Source organism: Heloderma suspectum, chromosome 13 (genome assembly GCF_057233095.1).
Source record: "Heloderma suspectum isolate Gila_16-S chromosome 13, 16-S_ref, whole genome shotgun sequence".
In the NCBI taxonomy this organism is placed as follows: Eukaryota; Metazoa; Chordata; class Lepidosauria; order Squamata; family Helodermatidae; genus Heloderma; species Heloderma suspectum.
In genome coordinates, this window is record NC_139470.1 from 16,362,284 (window position 1) to 16,380,255 (window position 17,972).

General features: G+C 45.0%; 1 protein-coding gene across 1 annotated transcript in view; it reads right to left on the reverse strand.

The window, feature by feature from the left end:
* TBX1 (T-box transcription factor 1) overlaps positions 1–17,972 on the reverse strand; it is a 51,436-nt gene that overhangs the window by 14,768 nt on the left and 18,696 nt on the right. The window contains exons 4-5 of the mRNA XM_084820347.1: positions 8,414–8,585; positions 7,247–7,402 (exon numbers count right to left, since the gene is read on the reverse strand). Of these exons, the coding sequence (XP_084676473.1) occupies positions 7,247–7,402; positions 8,414–8,585 (328 nt within the window). The remainder of the gene's footprint in view (positions 1–7,246; positions 7,403–8,413; positions 8,586–17,972) is intronic.

Below are 17,972 nucleotides of genomic sequence, written 5' to 3' on the forward strand. Positions count from 1 at the left end.
GGCTTATACAAAACTGGCTTATACCACACTGGCTTATACAAAAATAGTGCAGCCTTCTTCAACCCAGTGCCCTCCAGATGTCCTGGACTCAATGGGGTCATGGTAAATTTTGAAGCACACGTGCTCACCATGAGAGTCCTCATAGCCACGCCCCCGAGGAGAGTCCCAAAATTCAGGCAGGCCATATCAATAAATGCATTCTAGTAGTTTTCATCTCCACCAGGAGCAGAATGGGTCGTGATTGTCCATTCAAGACCAAATCACCCCCAAGTTCTCTGCATTACAACGGGGAGCGATATGTTATTGCTGGGAACATTCATTTCCTCCACCAGCCCCACCCCCAGTTCCTGTGAGGACTGCAGCTAAGCTCAGGGGGAACAGGGAAGCTTGAAGGGGGCGGGAGATGACCTCCACATCCCTGCTAATCAAAAAGTGACGGTGCTGCGTCCCTGTGAGCCCTGGTTCCACTACACCACTGGTTGGACTACAGTTCCCCTCACCCCCAGCCATTGGACCATTGGCTGTGGGTGATGGGAGCTGTAATCTAACCCACCTGGAAGGTGCCGGGTTGGAGACGGCAGAGCTAATGTACAGGAGATGCATTCATGGTCTAAGTTAGGAATGCTGGAGAAATTCGAGACTGACTAAAATGAGCTCAGATTTCTAAGAATCCAACCTGAGGAATCCACTGCAAAGCAAACCCCTCAGTGGGATAGAACCCCAAAACAGCATAATGAGGAGGGCACATGCTCAGTGGGCACAGAATTCTGACTGTCTTTGGGGGGTGGGAGGAATGGAACAGGGTATCCTGAACAGGAGGACTTCATACCACAACATTTTGTTGCAGGTCCAGTCTGTTCTATCTAGGAATTGCAGCTTTGTGGCAATGTGGTGGGGGTTGGAAAATTCTTTCAAAGCCAAAAGTCCAGGGGCTCCTCTCAGGGAACCATTTAGGTTCCCTAAAGCTCTGTTCTGGGGCTGATCTAACCTAAAGCTTTGCCTTGCGCTCTTTGTGGCCCTGGGCCTGAGGCCATTCTAAAGATTGCTACCACAGCTCTCTCTCTTTTTGCCTTGGAATCCAACCATGTGGTTTCCCTCTCTGCTCCCAGATGCAAAATTGTACTCTGTGTCAGCTAATTCAAGGCACCAGGAGAGAGGCACCCCCACCCCTAATCCTCACTCAGTCTGAAACCCAAATACATTTGTAAGAAGATGTCACTTTATACGCCTCCCCCTCCCCAACATCCACCAGCAAGGGACTCCCTCCATCACATCGTTCACCAGGGAGAAAAGGCAGGGCATTTCTTCCCCTGCCCCCCCTTCTATATTTAAGCAAATCCACGGATAAAGCATGTGATTGTGAGTTTCCGGAATGGGTTGAAAAACAAACTTTAAGCCCCCTCAGTGACAGTTCCAGCCTTAGAGGTCAAAGTGATAGAAAGCAGAAGAGAAGGAGCAGCTGTCCCGAACCATCAGATGAATGCCAGTCCGGGACAGGGCCCAAGCGCCTCTTAAAGGCACAGCATTCAGCTTGCATGAAGGTTATTTTCAGAGGTTGTCCAAGGAACAATTGCGAATTCTCTCTCTCCTGCCCCTTACTTCTTGTTATGCTTAATTATTCTTATTTTTATTTTAAATTTAAAAAGTTAAAGGCACAGAAATCCATTGTCAACATTTGTCTTGTTTAGCAGTATTACACATGGAATGCTTTTTCTTAGAATCCTTTAATAAACACCTACAGGCAATGCAGGCTAGGAAAAACATTGCATTTGCAGATGAGGGGTTCGATCCAGATAGATGCTGGATCAACTGCACTCATGGAAGCGGACCTCCCTAGCCCCTCCTTCCGACAGCAGCCTCTCCAGTCCACTGAAAATGCTACACAGAGAGTCAGGACACCCTGCTGAAATATGGGGGAGGGAGCTGTGATATGGGGGAGGGAGAGGGATTCCCGAAAATCAGGGATGAGGACCTGCTGTGAGCGGAGGCCTTCCTCTCATAGAAGGTTCCTTCCTCCCGTGGAAAGCAGATCCTGGATCCAACCCACTATTTATGTAAATCCCATTGAGTCGATGGGTTTTACTCCCAGGTAAGTGTGCATTAGGGTTGTTGCCCATATGCTAATGCGCCAGCTTAATTTCTCACTGGAGCACATTGCTAACGTGCTTTCTAGCAAGAGGGATGTTCACATATTTGATTTCTGAGACGCTGGTGTAACCCTATGTTTTGTGATGCTGCATTGCCACTCCCTTGGAGCGCTCCCTCCAAAGTATAGAGATTCTACGTCCAACCACCTTGAGACTGAGGAACACATCATGATTTTTCTGCAGGGAAATCACTCATATAGGTGAATCTTGCATTTCTCCTGACTAAACAGCATGGACAGGTAATTAACGTATTGTTCAGATGGGGAAATCATTTGAACACTATTCCCTGGGTCAAGATGCATTTGAGATTCTGGTTAAGGTGCCGGTTGGCTAACTATAGACTTTTAACAAACTAACACTTTCAGGCTTAATACAACTGAGTATATAAACCACATCAATATTTATTTGGACAAGGAAGTGATTTGTAAAAGGTCTGTCTCACACTCAGACACACCCAGACAGACACACCCACAGACACAGAACTGGCACTCTATTTTGCACTTCGGAAATGTAATTCATATTTTATGCTATCCAGCATAGTAAGTCCGGACAAACTTGACTAGCATCCTCCAAACTGATACAGGGCAACAAAGCCAACTCCAAGCAAAGGGAGTTTTTCTGTCTGACTAGTTTTTGTGAATTGCACTGTCTTGAGGGTGTGCTGCCTGCAGTTCCTCAGATAGTGCCAGAGGTTCAGTTTTATAAAAGTCGTGATGTCTCACTGACTTTCAGGAAATATTTGTGGGAGAGAAAGAAAGAAAGAAAGAAAGAAAGAAAGAAAGAAAGAAAGAAAGAAAGAAAGATGTCAGAACATACAGCTCTTGCCAGCTTCTTTTGGAAGAATAATTCAGCAAGGCCTCCCAGGGTGATCAAATTCCTTCAGAAACCAAGCAACGGGTTTAGCAGATGAACTGCTGTAGGAGAAGGACAGTTCCCTAGACAGTCTACAGAACTTGCGTCGAGACTCAAAAGCTGAACGCAAATGATTCAGCTGGCGGAACTGTCAGCCATGCAGAAAGGGATGGCTGGAATAGAAAGCCACGCAGAGCAATCTTGCAGTCAATCTCATTCATCCTTCTCTCATAACTGATTTTAGTAGTTCGAGCCACGGGCTCATCTATATGACAAACACAATCCACTTCCGAGCCTGTTCGACTATCATGGCTTCTCTTGCCAGAAGGGATACTGGAAATTACAGTGTTGTGAATATATTGAGAATGTTCTGTTAGTACTCACAAGTATGGATTGTGTAAAATCCGTTCCATCTATGTTTCACAGATTGTCAGGTGCCTTTCATTCCTTTGTCTGCCCATCAACAGAATTGGATTTTTTGTTTCCGAATTTGCACAAATTTGCACTTGCAAAAATGTGCAAATTCCCCCCCAAATGCACATTTTCATGCTTTAGCCTATGGGGGAAATTTGCATTTTTGGCCAGGTTTTTTTTTATTTCGCGTATTTTTCTGCAACAAAATTTGCACAAAATTTGTGGAAGTTAGAAAACTGGTCTGCGAGTCCACAGAATCCCCCTGCAGCCAGTCCGCTGCAGAATCCGTAGGTTGAATTTATGAAAATCCAAACTCATTTGGTTCCATTGTGGAATTCTCCAACATCCCTTACTCACAAGGGGTCAATGAGAATTTTGCTTGGGTTTTTTTTTGTTTTGTTTTTTTAAAATAAGAACTGAACAAACGTCAGAATTTTCTTCATAAGTGGGATGGAAATAACATGAAATGAAAAAAAAATCCAAATGTGGGAGAAGCTGAAACTGACAGATCTATCAAGGCAGAGGGCATTGAGTGCTTAACTTTAGAAGTCTGGCTTCGAATCCTTGCATGTTCAATCATGTTTACAGTGCTGAATTAGGTTTGCCACCTCTTTTTTTCTGACAGCTCCTCATCTTTAATCATGGCAAGCAGGTTCAAAATGCTCCTCTCCCTGCTGGGAATATCTGCACCTATTTAGCCAGTGCAGATGGGTGAAAATTCTGTTTCTTTTTTGATAAGAATTGATCAAAAATTGCAAATTTTGTCATATACCAAATGGAAAGAACTTGAGGTTGTTGTTTTTTTAAAAAAAAAATTGAAAACAGGAGAAAGCAAAACTGATTAATTTGTCAATCCCTAATCCATTTGTCAATCCATCATATTTCTGTGGGCAGTCCCAGAGATAGAACTATTCCTTGATAGTATTTGGGCAGCCTCAGTAACTAGGTACTCTCCAGACTTGTCTATCTGAACTCAATAGTAAGTTGAGTTCAATTTACTACTGAGCTCAATAGTTCAGTATTCGGGAAAGATAGAAAACTGCTTCGCAAGTCTGCGGAATCCGCCTGACAGTAAACCTAGGGATGGCAGAGAATTCCGCCACGGATTCCAGTGAGGGGCCAGTGATTCTTTAGAATCCGGCCCCCCAGAATCCATGGTGGAAAGGCCTCCTGCCCCCGCCACGGAATCCCCCGGGACGGAACTTACCTGGTGCGGATGCGGCAGATTCAGCAGTGGTTCCAGCGGCGGCGGCGGCTGGTCTCCTGGCTGGCCACAGCCAGGCTGCTGTGGCCTCCATTGGCGTCTTTGCAGCTGTGATAGGCTATGTAAGAATTTACGTAGCCTATCACGGCTAGCCCCTCCCCCCAAAAAACAGCGTACGCAAATGGCGGCGGCTACGGTGGCTGCCATTTGCGTTCCCTATTTTTCGCCGTTCTAGCCTATGTAAATATTTACATAGGCTATTACGGCAAAAAAAAGGGGAATGCAAATAGCGTAGTGGGCGCTATTTGCGTTCCTTTTTTTCACCGTAATAGCCTACGTAAATATTTACGTAGGCTAGAACGGCGAAAAATAGGGAACGCAAATGGCAGCCGCAGTACCCGCTGCCATTTGGGTATGCTGGGTTTTTTTGGGGGGGGGTAGCCATGATAGGCTACATAAATTCTTACATAGCCTATCACAGCAGTCTGGCTGGATGCAAATGGCGGCCGCTACGGCGGCCGCCATTTGCGTCCGCAGAGGCCCATCCGCGGCCAGAAATCCAGTTGCGGACGGTCCTGGCTGGCTGCTCCGCGGAGCCGCCATGGAGCGGAGCCGGCCGGGCAGGATTCTGGGGGGGGAGGACCGGATCGCCTCCCCCCCCTTCAAGGATTCCGGGGGGAGGGACGGAGCGCCTCCCCCCCCCCGCGAATCACATCCGCGAACAGGTAAGTGAGTTTCGTACATCTCTAAGTAAACCTGGAGTAAGCAGTTTGTAACACTATGATCTTGGGAGTTTTTAATGCCAAGAAGGAGACAGCGTCTTTCAACTGATTTGGAGGAGATGGTGGATTGGACAGCCCTATCCACTTCTCTCTTAAGTGGGTGTATTTGTATTAGTCAATCAATAGTAGTTCAACACTCAGTGACCCTAGAACAGGGCTGGGGAACCTTTGAGCCTCTAGATGTTATTGGACTCCAATTCCCATCAGGCGAAGCCAGCATAGACACTGTTCAGGGTTCATGGGAGTTGTAGTCTAGCAACTAGTCTTGAATGCCTCCAGTGTGGGAGAGCCCACCGCCTCCCTAGGTCATGGGTTCCATTGTTGTATTGCTCTAACACTCAGGAAGCTTTTCCTGATGTTCAGCCAGAATCTGGCTACCTGCAACTTGAGCCCATTATTCCGTGTTCTGCACTCTGGGATGATTGAGAAGAGATCCTGGCCTTCCTCTCTGTGACAACTTTTCAAGTTCTTGAAGAGCGCTACCATATCTCCCCTCAATCTTCCCTAGTCCTCACTTGGCCATGAAGCTCACTGTGTGACTTTGGGCCAGTCACTGACTCTCAGCCCAACCTACCTCACAGGGTTGTTGTGAGGATAAAAGGGAACGGAGAGCCATGTAAGCCTCCTTGGGTTCCTTGCAAGAAGAAAAAAGGTGGAAAATTAATAATAATAATAATAATAATAATAATAATAATAATAATTTCTTAATAGGGTAGATGTATTAGAAATTTAGTATGTAGTACCACTGTTGCAACCCAATTTGGGGGCAGGCTTCAACACACTTGTTGGCCCCAACTCACTGCCTGAAGACTAATGGCAGTGGTGCCACCAGATAGGACTTTGGGGACAGATGTCAAGGGCCCCACCCAACAGAATGAACAAGAGGGTCAGAATGCAACAGAGTTGGCTTACCACATTTGGTCTAAGTAATACCATTGGAGGCTGGTGGCTCTGATTTAGTTGGGGCTGTAAATCCATTCTGGGTTTCAGTCAGAACCAGCCAGAACTCTAAAGGAGCTATCTGAGGAGCTGAACCCTATCCCCAAAATAGGCTCAGCATCTTGGATAGCTCCTTTAGACTTCAGAGCCACCAGCCTTCACTGAATACAACACATTACCATCTAAAGAGGCAGGGGGCATGTAACACAATTAAGTTCAGAGCCAGCTCACAGGCTAAAAACAAAGCTACTGCAGGCCAAATATGGCCGTGGACCAGCAATTCCCCACCGTTGCTGTGTATATAATCTTACATTTCTATGACACTTTTAATGGGGGCTGTAGTCTCTGAATTGTTTGTAGTTGCCTGCCTTCAACGTAGAGTGTTATATTCAAAATATAGGCATAATAAGAAACCAGAGTGTATGTGCAAATAAATAATATAATTTTCTTTAGAAAATTTTTAAGGTTTGACTCCCGGGGGTGTTGTTTTTTTCAGGGGTGGGGGAGTGGAGTAGATGGAGGAATGAATTCTGAGCCCAGTCTGTGTAATGCAGTTTATTCTGTTCCATATGACTTGGTAAAATGGGAATCTGTAAACCATTTTAAGATGCCACATTTGCATCCAAACCAGTTTAATCACCTCGGTCAAGTCTCATCACATCTGAACTGATTTAAAAGGGGAACGAATCACCTTTAAACACTTTAAGGATCGTTGTTTTGTTTGGGGGGTGGGGTGGCATCAACTGATTGACTGCTCTGAACAATCTCTCCCTCTACTGCCGTCTCTTTTCCGGCTCTCCATCCATCATGCTGCTGGAAGTGCAGGATGGGGGACAAGCGCTTTTTTGGTTGTTGATAAATGAAGTACTGGAAGGTTTGTGTCTCATTAATGAGCTCCAGATACTCACTCGATGGTTCTGGTAGGCCGTCACAGCAGTGAAGCGGGTCTCCTCGAAGACAAAGGTCTTAAAGTTCTCTTCTGCATACTTCTCGCTGTCTTTCCGTGGATCCACATAGACCACGTGGAATCGAGGCTGGTATCTGTGCATGGAGTTCAAAATGATCTGAATGATAAAACGAGCAAGGGAGATCATATAACTGATTCATTCTTCTATAGTAAGACAGCACCATTGAGGGAGGAGAATGCCATGCACCCTCCCAGGATACTGACTGCACCGCATCAGAGTGAGAGCAGACTGGGAGCAAAGGGGGTGGTGAGGGGTGGGGAATCAATATATGTGTGGCTGCCTTTGCCTAGCAACACTCCTGTTATTGATCCATTTTTAACTGAGTTTTGAATGTATTTGTTTTTTATTAGGGATGTATGAGAAATTTGTTTCAGTTCATTTTTGATCAGGATTTACCCAGTTCACACCCGCAGGACTGAACATGGACTTGGACGCACTCTGCAGCAGAAGTCTGTACATATCTGAGCTTGCAATGTGATTCAGGGACCAAAAAAGATGCGGTGGACAGCATGTGTACATTTGAAAAATGTGCATGAAAAAATGCGTTCTTTTGAAAAACGCACACAAATATGCTTTAGTCAATTGGTGAAGAATGCATGCATGTGAAAGATGTACACATCTGATGCGTAAGCACATTAAGGCTTCAGTCAATTGGAGAAGAATGCATACATTTCAGAGATGCGCACATTCGAAGTTCACATTTGACAAACACGCACGGACTTTCATGAGAAAAGAAAAGAAAAACTTGCAACCCGATATGGACTTGAGTCAGAACAAGCTTTGAGATGGAATTCAGAGAACTTTGGCGAGCTCAAGTTGTGCTGGTTCACACATCCGTATTTTTTATGCTATGTTTCCAGTAAGACTTTGTGAATCTGGATTTTGTTGTTTTGTTGTCTTGAGTGCCATTTTTTGGGTGGAAGAAATTAAACAAACGAACAGACTTCAGACTTATCCCTTCTTTTCTCCTTCTGCCGCAGCACTGCCCAAAGCCCAGTAGCTCAACCACAAGAATGTCGCAGCCAACCATTCCATCACACAACCTATATTATATTGTTCATTGTTTCCCAACCTGCTCCTCCCCGCTCCACCCCAGATAACACTTACATGTCCATTGTCATCCAATAAGTTGTTAGTCAGCTTCAGTTTATCAAAGGAGACGATCTGTTTCATCCACTGTGCTCCCCTAGCCGGGGAATCGGGGTGATAATGAACTCTCCCCGGTGTTGCAGGGTCTGCCTTGCCAGCCACCAGCCAGGAAGAACTGTGAAATGCATATCTATGTGGGGAGGAAAAAGAAAGCCAAGGCTGGGTTAACCACCATGGGATGCAAGGGCTCCAAGGCAGTTTAGTTTTATGCATTTTAACATTTTAAACATTTATATCCTACTTTTCTTAGGGAAAATCAAAAACCCATATTGTTATTGGGACAGTCAGTATTATTACTAAGTTACCTAACTGAGCCCATCCATTACTCAATAGATTACAACCCTTTGATTTCAGTTAGAATCGAAGGACTGTTAATCCATCATCATATGGCTTGCAACCTTAACAGTGAAACCAATTCATGTCTACTCAGAAATAAGTCCCATTATTTTTCAAAGAGTAAACCTCACTGAATGCAGTGGGACTTACTTCTGAGTAAACTTGCCTAGGATTCAGCTGTCAGTCAGTTAACTGGCTAAGTTTGTTTGTTTCATTTTTATCCCCCCTTTCCTCCAAGGGGCCCAAGGGACATGATCCATTTTACCCTCACAACAACCCTGTGAAGTAGATCAGGCTGAGAGTCAATGACCGGCCCAAAGTCACCGGTCATTGAGCTTCATGGGTCTCCCAATCCAACACTCTAACCACTACACCACATTGGTGACACACTAGGTTAGGGTGCAATCCTATGCATGTTAGGCAGAAAAAAGACCAATAACTCCCAGCATTCCTAACATTTCCCGGCCAGCCATGCTGGCCGGGGAATGCTGGAAGTTACAGGACAATTTTTCTGTCTAAACATGCATAGGATTGCGCCTTTGGTCAGTTTAAAATCTTCTGATTGACTAAAAGAGTGCTTCACACACTAAGGAGGCAGCAGAGAGAGAGAGTGTATGTTTTAATTCAAATATACAATTTTGGGGGTAAAAACTGCAGATGGTAGGTGCAGCCTTGGAACATGCATTTTGTATTCCACCCTTCTTGTGTGTGAGAAAAATGTGTAATGACTGATCCAGTGATGAATTAACTAAGATAGGGGTGACATCCCTAGTTATCACGATTCATCCAAATTCGGAAACCTTCTGCTTCCTTGCTAAAATGCCAGAAGGGAAAGCGGGGGGAGGGGGGAGACTATTTTATGCAAAATAGATCTTGCAGAGAAATTGATCTGAGAGGAGAGAGAAGACTTTTTGGCTCTTTTGTCAGCAACAGCTTAACATAAAAGGAGAAGAGATGAGAACCAGGAGGGGTAATAAAAGTATTATGTGCCTATGTCCATTTAGATCTCACTGTCCTTTGTTGTTGTTGTTGTTGTTGTTTTAAGGCTTGCCTAATCCTTGCTGAATTGTAGTGGGAAAACTCTGGGTGCTGTGTATACTACAACCTTCCCAACCTGGTGTTCTCCAAATGTGATGGACTGCAATGCCTATGCTGCCGGGGAATTATGGGAGTTGTAGTCAAACACATCTGGAGGGCACCAGGTTGGGGAAGGCTAGTATGATGCAATCCTACGCATGTCTACTCAGAAATAAAGCCCAATGAATTCAATGGGACTTACTCCTAGGTAAGTGTGTATAGGATTGCAGCCTTACACAGTGATCCTATGCATGTCTGCTCAGAAGTAAGTCCCACTGAGTTTATTTATTTGAAAACCTTCTAGGCTGCAGTTCAACACACACACACTTTCGGGGTGGGGGGTATAAATCCAATAAAACATTTTTAAAACAAACACCAGTATCAGCATTTAAAATAATAAAAACAACCCAACTCCCCAATATATATCATTTTTGGACTGCCATGACTTCCAAAACCATTACACATACCCATTTAAACACAACAGACAGCAACAGAGATATAAGCTGCCCTCTTTATGGATAGATTCAATGAAACTTACTTCCAGGTTACTGTGCATATTGGGATGGGCAGACTACAGGCTTGAGGAATTCACATTGGGTTGGGAGGGGGGTTAACTAAAACCCCCAGATCCATGCAGAATACAGACATACACTTTTACAATTAAAGAATTCTGAGCCCAGGGATTTGTTTTGAGTACCAGAACTTGAAGGAAGCTCACGGTCCTTCCTCACAAAAATAAAAATCCACACCTGGTTACCCCAAACCTTTCAGTTTCTCAGTATAATTTAGAAGGTGGGAAGATGCTGCTGTTGTTAAAACATAGATGAGTGAGACAGAGGTTACTTACAACTAACTTAAGTCCCTTTGTGCCTTTGAGGCAAGGGTGAGAAAAAGGTAGAGCGTGTAACTGGCACTAGCAGTGATGAAAGCAAAGAAGGGATGTGGTTGGAAAATGCACCCCTTGGGCTCAGGAATTTTCAAAAGAGGGCATGCAGGATAGGATAATATCAGCTCTTTCTTTCCCTCACACATAAAACAGAAAGACAACTATGCCCAGCACAATCCTATCCTATCCATTACGGTAATCCTACAATCACGTTTGCAGTGTGTTTATTCAGGGCTAATTCTAGATTTAGTCATAAGGTAGACCCATTGAAATGAATGGGCTTACCGTTGGTCATGACCAACCTAAGTCCCATTGATCTCAACAGTTCTACTCTAAGTATGACTAAATCTAGATCCAGACCAGACTAAACTTACTAGATCTGGATCCATCCCTCTAAATTTAGTGGTGATTATGCCAAAATTATGGGGACCGCGGTGGCTTAGTGGTTAAGACGCTGAACTGCAGACTGGAAGGTCGGCAGGACAGAAGTTCGAGACCCGAGTGCTGCGTGACGGAGTGAGCTCCTGTCTTCAGTCCCAGCTCCTGCCAACCTAGCAGTTCAAAAGCAAGAAATTGCAAGTAGATAAATAGGTGCCGCCTCGGCGGGAAAGGTGACAGCGTTCCGTGCACCTCAGTGTTCAGTCATGCCGGCCACATGACCACGGAAGCGTCTTCAGACAGCGCTGGCTCTTCGGCTTAGAAACGGGGATGAGCACTGCACCCTAGAGTCAGACACGACTGGTTGGGGACACCTTTACCTTTACCTTTTTATGCCAAAATATGGGTCATATCTAATGTTAGTTCTACCTAGAGTAGACTTATTGAAATGAATGAGACATAGATTACTAACTTGAGCCCCATTTGTTTCAATGGGTCTACTATACATAGGACTCGCATTGGATACTACCCAAACATTCCTGCCAATCTACTGGAAATCACTCAGGGATCTACTACTACTAGAGCTCTCCCCAACCTGGGAAAGTCCATGTGTTGGACTGCAATTCCCATCATTCCTGGCCAGTATGGCATCATGCTGGCTAGGGATAGTGGGAACAGTATCCCAACACATCTGTCCAGGGTGGGTGGGAACCAGGTTGGGGAAAGCTGTTCTAGCAGATCCAAGGGTAATATCTAAAGTCAATCCTTCATAGAGTAGACCCATTGAAATGAATGAGGCTGAGGTTGGTCACAACTAACTTGAGTCCCATTCATTCCAACTGTCTACTCTACATAGGACTAACATTGGATACTACCCCATCTATTTTATTATTTATTTATTAAATTATATCCAGCCTTTTTTTCCTCCTTAAGGAACTCAAGGTGGTGTACATAACCCTCCTCCTCTCCATTTTATCCTCACAACAACAACCCTGCGAGGTGGGTTGGGCTGAGTCTCTATGACTGGCCCAAAGTCACCCAGTGAGCTTCCATGGCCGAGTGGGGACTAGAACCCGGATCTCCCAGCTCCTAGTCCAACACTCTTGCCACTACACCACGCTGGCTCTCTACTTTCTGCCCACCCCTTCGGGTGTATAGGATCGCAGCCTTACACACTTCGCAAGTCCCGTTAACTCCCCCTCCCAATGTCCTTCTTTTCAAAGTCCGCACTGATTCAACAGCACAGTGGTTAGACCAATCCCCGGGGGTGGTGGCGTTTATTGAAAAGTCAGATTTGCTTCGGTGCGGGGAGAACCATTTCGCCTCGGAGCGGAGCAGAAACATCGCTCGCAAAACAAGAAAAAAGAAAAAGACATACTCGCAATAGGATGTTATATACCCCATTTCCTTTGACAAGCAAACAGTTCTGAAACGTCTTGGGAAGCTGGAGATCTGTCTAAATATTTACATCGTTGGCGCACCGCGATTCATAGGCGCGGTGGGTTTTATGCCAGGCGTCTTGGATGTGGAGCGCATCGACAAATGCGCCTTTGAAGCCGCGGTGCGAAAAAGGCAGAGCGCGGAACTGGCGGCCGGGAAGGCAGATAAGGTGCGTGGCTGGAAAATGCAGCCCTTGGGCGCGTGAATTTTCAAGAGGGCGCACAGGATAGGATAATATCAGCTCCTTCTTTCCGCCACAAGGAAAACTGAAAGACAATCATGTTTGTACGACGTTTATTCAGGGCTAATCCTAGATTTACCGTTGGATCCAGACTTAGTCCTACTTAGCGTAGACCCACTGAAATAAATGTAACAAGTTAGGCATGACTAACTTGCGTCCCATCGATTTCAGCGGGTCTACTCTAAGTACGACTCAGTCTGGATTCGACCCCTAGTCATTCTTAAGGTAGACCCACTGAAATGAATAGAACTTAAGTTAGTCATGACTAACCTAAGCCCCACTGAGCTCGATGGATCTGCTCCAAGTATGGCAGGAGCTGGGACTGAAGACGGGAGCTCCGTCACGCAGCACTCGGGTCTCGAACTGCTGACCTGCCGACCTTCCAGTCTGCAGTTCAGCGTCTTAACCACTAAGCCACCGCGGCCCTAATGACTAAATCTAGACTAGGGTAAATGCACTAAATCTGGATCCAACCTTCTCAGAATTTGGTGGAGATTAAGCCAAAATATGGGTTGTATCAAAGTTAGTCGGACTTAAAGTAGACCCATTGAAATGAAGTTAGTTATAACTAAATTTAGTCCCTTTCATTCGAATGGGTCTACTCTACATAGGACTCACAGCACAGGATACTACCCTATGGCTACAGTCCTAGAAGCGCTGATCATATGCATATTGAATAGTTGCTGAACTCACAAAACTACTAAATGCTTCTTTACAATAACACTAAGTTACCTGTTATCCATACATTGAGTAAAATTACATGAAAAGTGGATATGCTCATATGTGTCTAACTATGGCATATCAAAATTAATGTACTCAAGCTATGGCTTGTTGGGAAGGGAAAAGAGTACCCTTCAATTGACTAATACCCCTCTATTGCCTATCTGGATCAAGTAACATGTCACATGCAGTAAACTGTATAAAAATGCAGGAAAATGTAACTTTTTTCTTGATATATGGTTTGTACCACAAAAATGGTAACAGATAAGGTTATAATTACAGTTAGTTATTTGTAAGAGGATTCATCTGCTTTCCAACGCAGTTTTAAAATTTTAAAGCAGACACTTCGTTCACATGTTACAGCTTAAATTAGGAAAGGTAGAAAAAGGTGGCTTTGGCCATCTTGATGATATCGTAAAAAGCTGAAGCAACCAGTCAGAATAGGCCGTCACATGAAAATATAATCCAGAGACATATACCCCTTTCAAAAAATCATAATGAAATTTTGCCACCTGACATGATACCAATGGTTGGTGTAGCCCATAGACTACTGGGAGCGAGCCCCATTTAACTCAGCGGGGCAGCTTACTTCTGAGTAAATACGCCATGCGCACTCAGAAGTCAGTCCCGCTGTGTGCCCAAGGGGGTATTTCAGCTTTAGGTTGAAGAAAACCTCATGCATAGTTAGGTAACCAGCTCCTCCATATGTGTTGGACTACAACTCCCATTGTCCCCAATCAGAGGGCTTGTGTGATGGGAATTGTAATCCAACACATCTGGAGGGAACCAGGTTGTGGAAGGCTGGGCTACAGGGCAGTGTAGCTCCTGTTCCTTCACAGTGCAATCCTGTATGCTTGGGACCAGTGTATCTAAAGGCATGTCTTCTCCCACATGTACCTGTTCAGACCCTGAGGTCATCTTCAGAGGCCCTCCTCTGGATGCCCTTGCCAAAGAAAGCCAGGCAGGTGGCTACGAGAGAGGGCCTTCTCAGTGGTGGCACTCCACTGATGGAATAAACTCCTCAAAGAGGTTCACCTGGCACCTACTGTACATTGTTACCTTTTCAGCACCAAGCGAAGACCTTTCTTTTCTCCCAGGCATTTTAAAGACGTAGCTCTAGGTTATTGTGGCTATTCTATCGATTCCTGTGCTGTTTATTGTTTTGTATTATATGTACTTTATTCTTTTAAATATTGGCATTGTATTTTATAATTCTAACTGTGATTTAAAATGGCATTTTAGTTTTTTCACTGGTTGTAATCTGCCCAGAGAACATTAGCTACTGGGTGGATTAGAAATGTACTAAATAAACAAATGCATATGTCTACACAAACATAAGCCCTATTGAGCTCAGTGGAACTTACTCCCAGGTAAGTGAAGCTTTGGTCATGTAAACTAGCTATTGGGATCTGTCTCTAGCATTTCTCGGCAGACACCAGTCCATTGCGAGACTACACTCTATCCGTGATTTGGCCATGCTGGCTGGGGGATTATGGGAGTTGTAGCCCAACACATCTGGAGAGCACCAGATTGGGAAAGGCTGATTCCTTGGCCATGAAGCATAATGCTGCAGAACTTTATGTGACCCCTTGCAAAAGTAAATGTATTGGGGCTAAACGTACAAATATGGGTAAATGTACAAAACCACGTTTATTTTTCCTTGGTTATCTCACCTGGAAGTTAGTGGTTATTACTTAATGGAAATTGAAACCCTAATTTTATACGAGCCCAATTTAAAGTGTGCTAGGCTGTGCTCCTACCCATACACACTGGAGAGCCAGTGTGGTGTAGTGGTTAGAGTGCTGGACTGAGACCCGGGTTCTAGTCCCTGCTCGGCCGTGAAGCTGAATAGGGGGTGGGAAGAGAAGTGCTGCTAGCTATGAGACTGAACTATGAGAGCCAGCTAGTTACCAGAGCCAGCGCTGAAGTAATTAGAGCACGGGATTGGGAAGACCTTGGCTGACGCTCCCAGTTGGCCAGGAAGACCACTGGATGATATTGGGCCAGTCATTGACTCTTAGCCTCACCTACCTCACAGGGTTGTTGTGTGAGGATAAAAAGAGGGAAGAGCTGCTGTCCTGGGTTCTTTGCAAGAGGAGAAAAGGCAAGATACAAATGTCATCATCGTCATCCTTACCTGGGAGTAAGTCCCACTGAACTCAATAGGGCTACTTCTGAGTAGACATGTATAGGCTAACTCACTTTATAAATGTACCGGATCACCTTTTGCAGCTATTATCATTATTTTTTCTTCTCCCTGTGGCTGCAATGGGGGTGTTCCATCAAATTGCTTAAACTGAGGCACCCCATTTTCACATGGCCTTTTTTTATTGTCCTGCGCCTCCTGCTACGTTCTACTTTAAGGCTGCAGCCCTTATAGCCACCTACCTGGCCGTAGGATTAAATTTTGGGGGGAGGGGGGAAGCAGAGTCAGCCAGATGATTCTCAGCACCACCGATATAGAGTATTTATGCGGAAATTAAGAAACTGACTTTCACTGAGCCTGTTCTGGAGTATGGCTTTGAGGCAGAGTCTTTTTACAGAGTACAAAATGGGAGATAATCGCTGACAAATTACAGAGGCCTCCGAGCAAACCAAAAATTAAATAAAAGAGGCAATAAAACCTGGATCTATTCGCCGGTGTGTGTTGGAATGGCAGCCTCTACACTCGCTTGAGAGGGAGGGGGCAAGTCGAGATTTCCAACCACCACCCCCCTCCCTCCTTGCGGAGTTGCTGCTGCTCCCCTTTCTAAAGTACTGGGCACAGGAGAGAGATTTTGCACGTGGGAACACAAGCAGCTGGGTCAGTATAACTGAACTTAGAGGACCTAACCCAATCAAAGAAAGGCAATTGAAATCTCTGTTTTCACTGCAAATATCTCCCCATTACGACACAATTGTCTAGACTGTTGCAATCATCGTAAGCGTGCTTACTGGGAAGTACATGCAGTTGAGCCCAATTCAACTAGGGGTCTACAAAATTATGCCTGGTGTGGAGAAAGTGGATAGGGAGACGTTTTTCTCCCTCTCTCATAATACTAGAATTAGTGGGGTCTTCCCATGAAGCTGATTGGTGGGAGATTCGGGCCAGAGAAAAGGAAGGACTCCTTCACGCAGCGCAGAGCTAAACAATGGAATTCACTTCCACAAGATGTAGTGATGGCCACCACTTGGTTTTAAAAGGGGATTGGACAAATTCCTGGAGGAAAAGGCTATCAATGGCTACTTGTCCTGATTGCTATATGCTCCCTCCAGTATCAGAGGCAGGATGCCTATGTATACCAGTGGCTGGGGAACATGGGCAGGAGGGTGCTGTTGCATTCATGCCCTGCTCGTGGGTTTCCCGTGGACAGCTGGTTGGCAACTGTGTGAACTGAATGCTGGACTAGATGGGCCCTTGGTCTGATCCAACATGGCTCTTCTTATGTTAACTGTCACCTGGCAGCAGCCATTCCATCAGGCTGCAGCAGAGAGAGAAAAGAGAAGCAAGCAGGGACGACTCCACGTCTCTACTGAGAAGCCAGCTCCACCAGGCTCCCTCAACTGTCACTTGGCAGCAGCCACTGACTCCAGCAGAAGGGGAGATGGCAAGCAAGCCCACTCTGGCAGCTCTACTGAAAGACCAACAGCTCCACCTGACTCCCTCCCTTCCACAACTGTCACCTGGCAGCAGCCATTCCATCAGGAGAGAGAAAGATGGGAAGCAGGCCGCTCTATCTGCTCAACTGAGAGATGACCAGCACCTTTTGGCTCTTCCTTGCTTGAACCCTTTCTATTCGGTCCTTATAAGAACTTTGCGACTAAGAACTAGGGAACAAGTTTGCTTTCCTTCTTCTTCCTTCCTCCCTTCCAATCCCTTTTCCTTTTCTATTGTGTCTTTTACTTTGTAAGCCTGAGGCAGGGACTGCTTTATTTCTGCTATTTGTAAGCCGCTCTGGGAGACTTTTTTTGGCTGAAGATAACAACAACAACAACCAGTTGAACCAAATGACATATGAATAAACGTGGTTAAGATCGGGCAGTTAGGCTGCAGTGCAAAAATTCAGTGGGGAGTAAGTCCCATTGAGCACAATGGAATTTATTTCAGAGTAAATTTGCCTAGGATCAAATTGCATGCATCAAAGGTTCCTTTTTATTTTTCTTATTTATTTATTTATTCATTCATTCATTCATTCATTCATTCATTCCTATACCGCCCCATAGCCAAAGCTCTCTTTTCCTGTGCCTTTCTGCCAGGGAAGGAGAGGTAGCTGAAGCATGATGTCTCTGAGAGAAGAAATGGTGAATATACCATGTGTGTGTAAGTATATAAGAGATTAACAGTGCAATCGTTTACATGTCTTCTCAGAAAGAAGCCTTATTGACTTAAGTGGGGCCTACACACAGGTAATTGGGTATAGGATTGCATCCTAAAGCAATCAAAACAGGAATCCGAATTT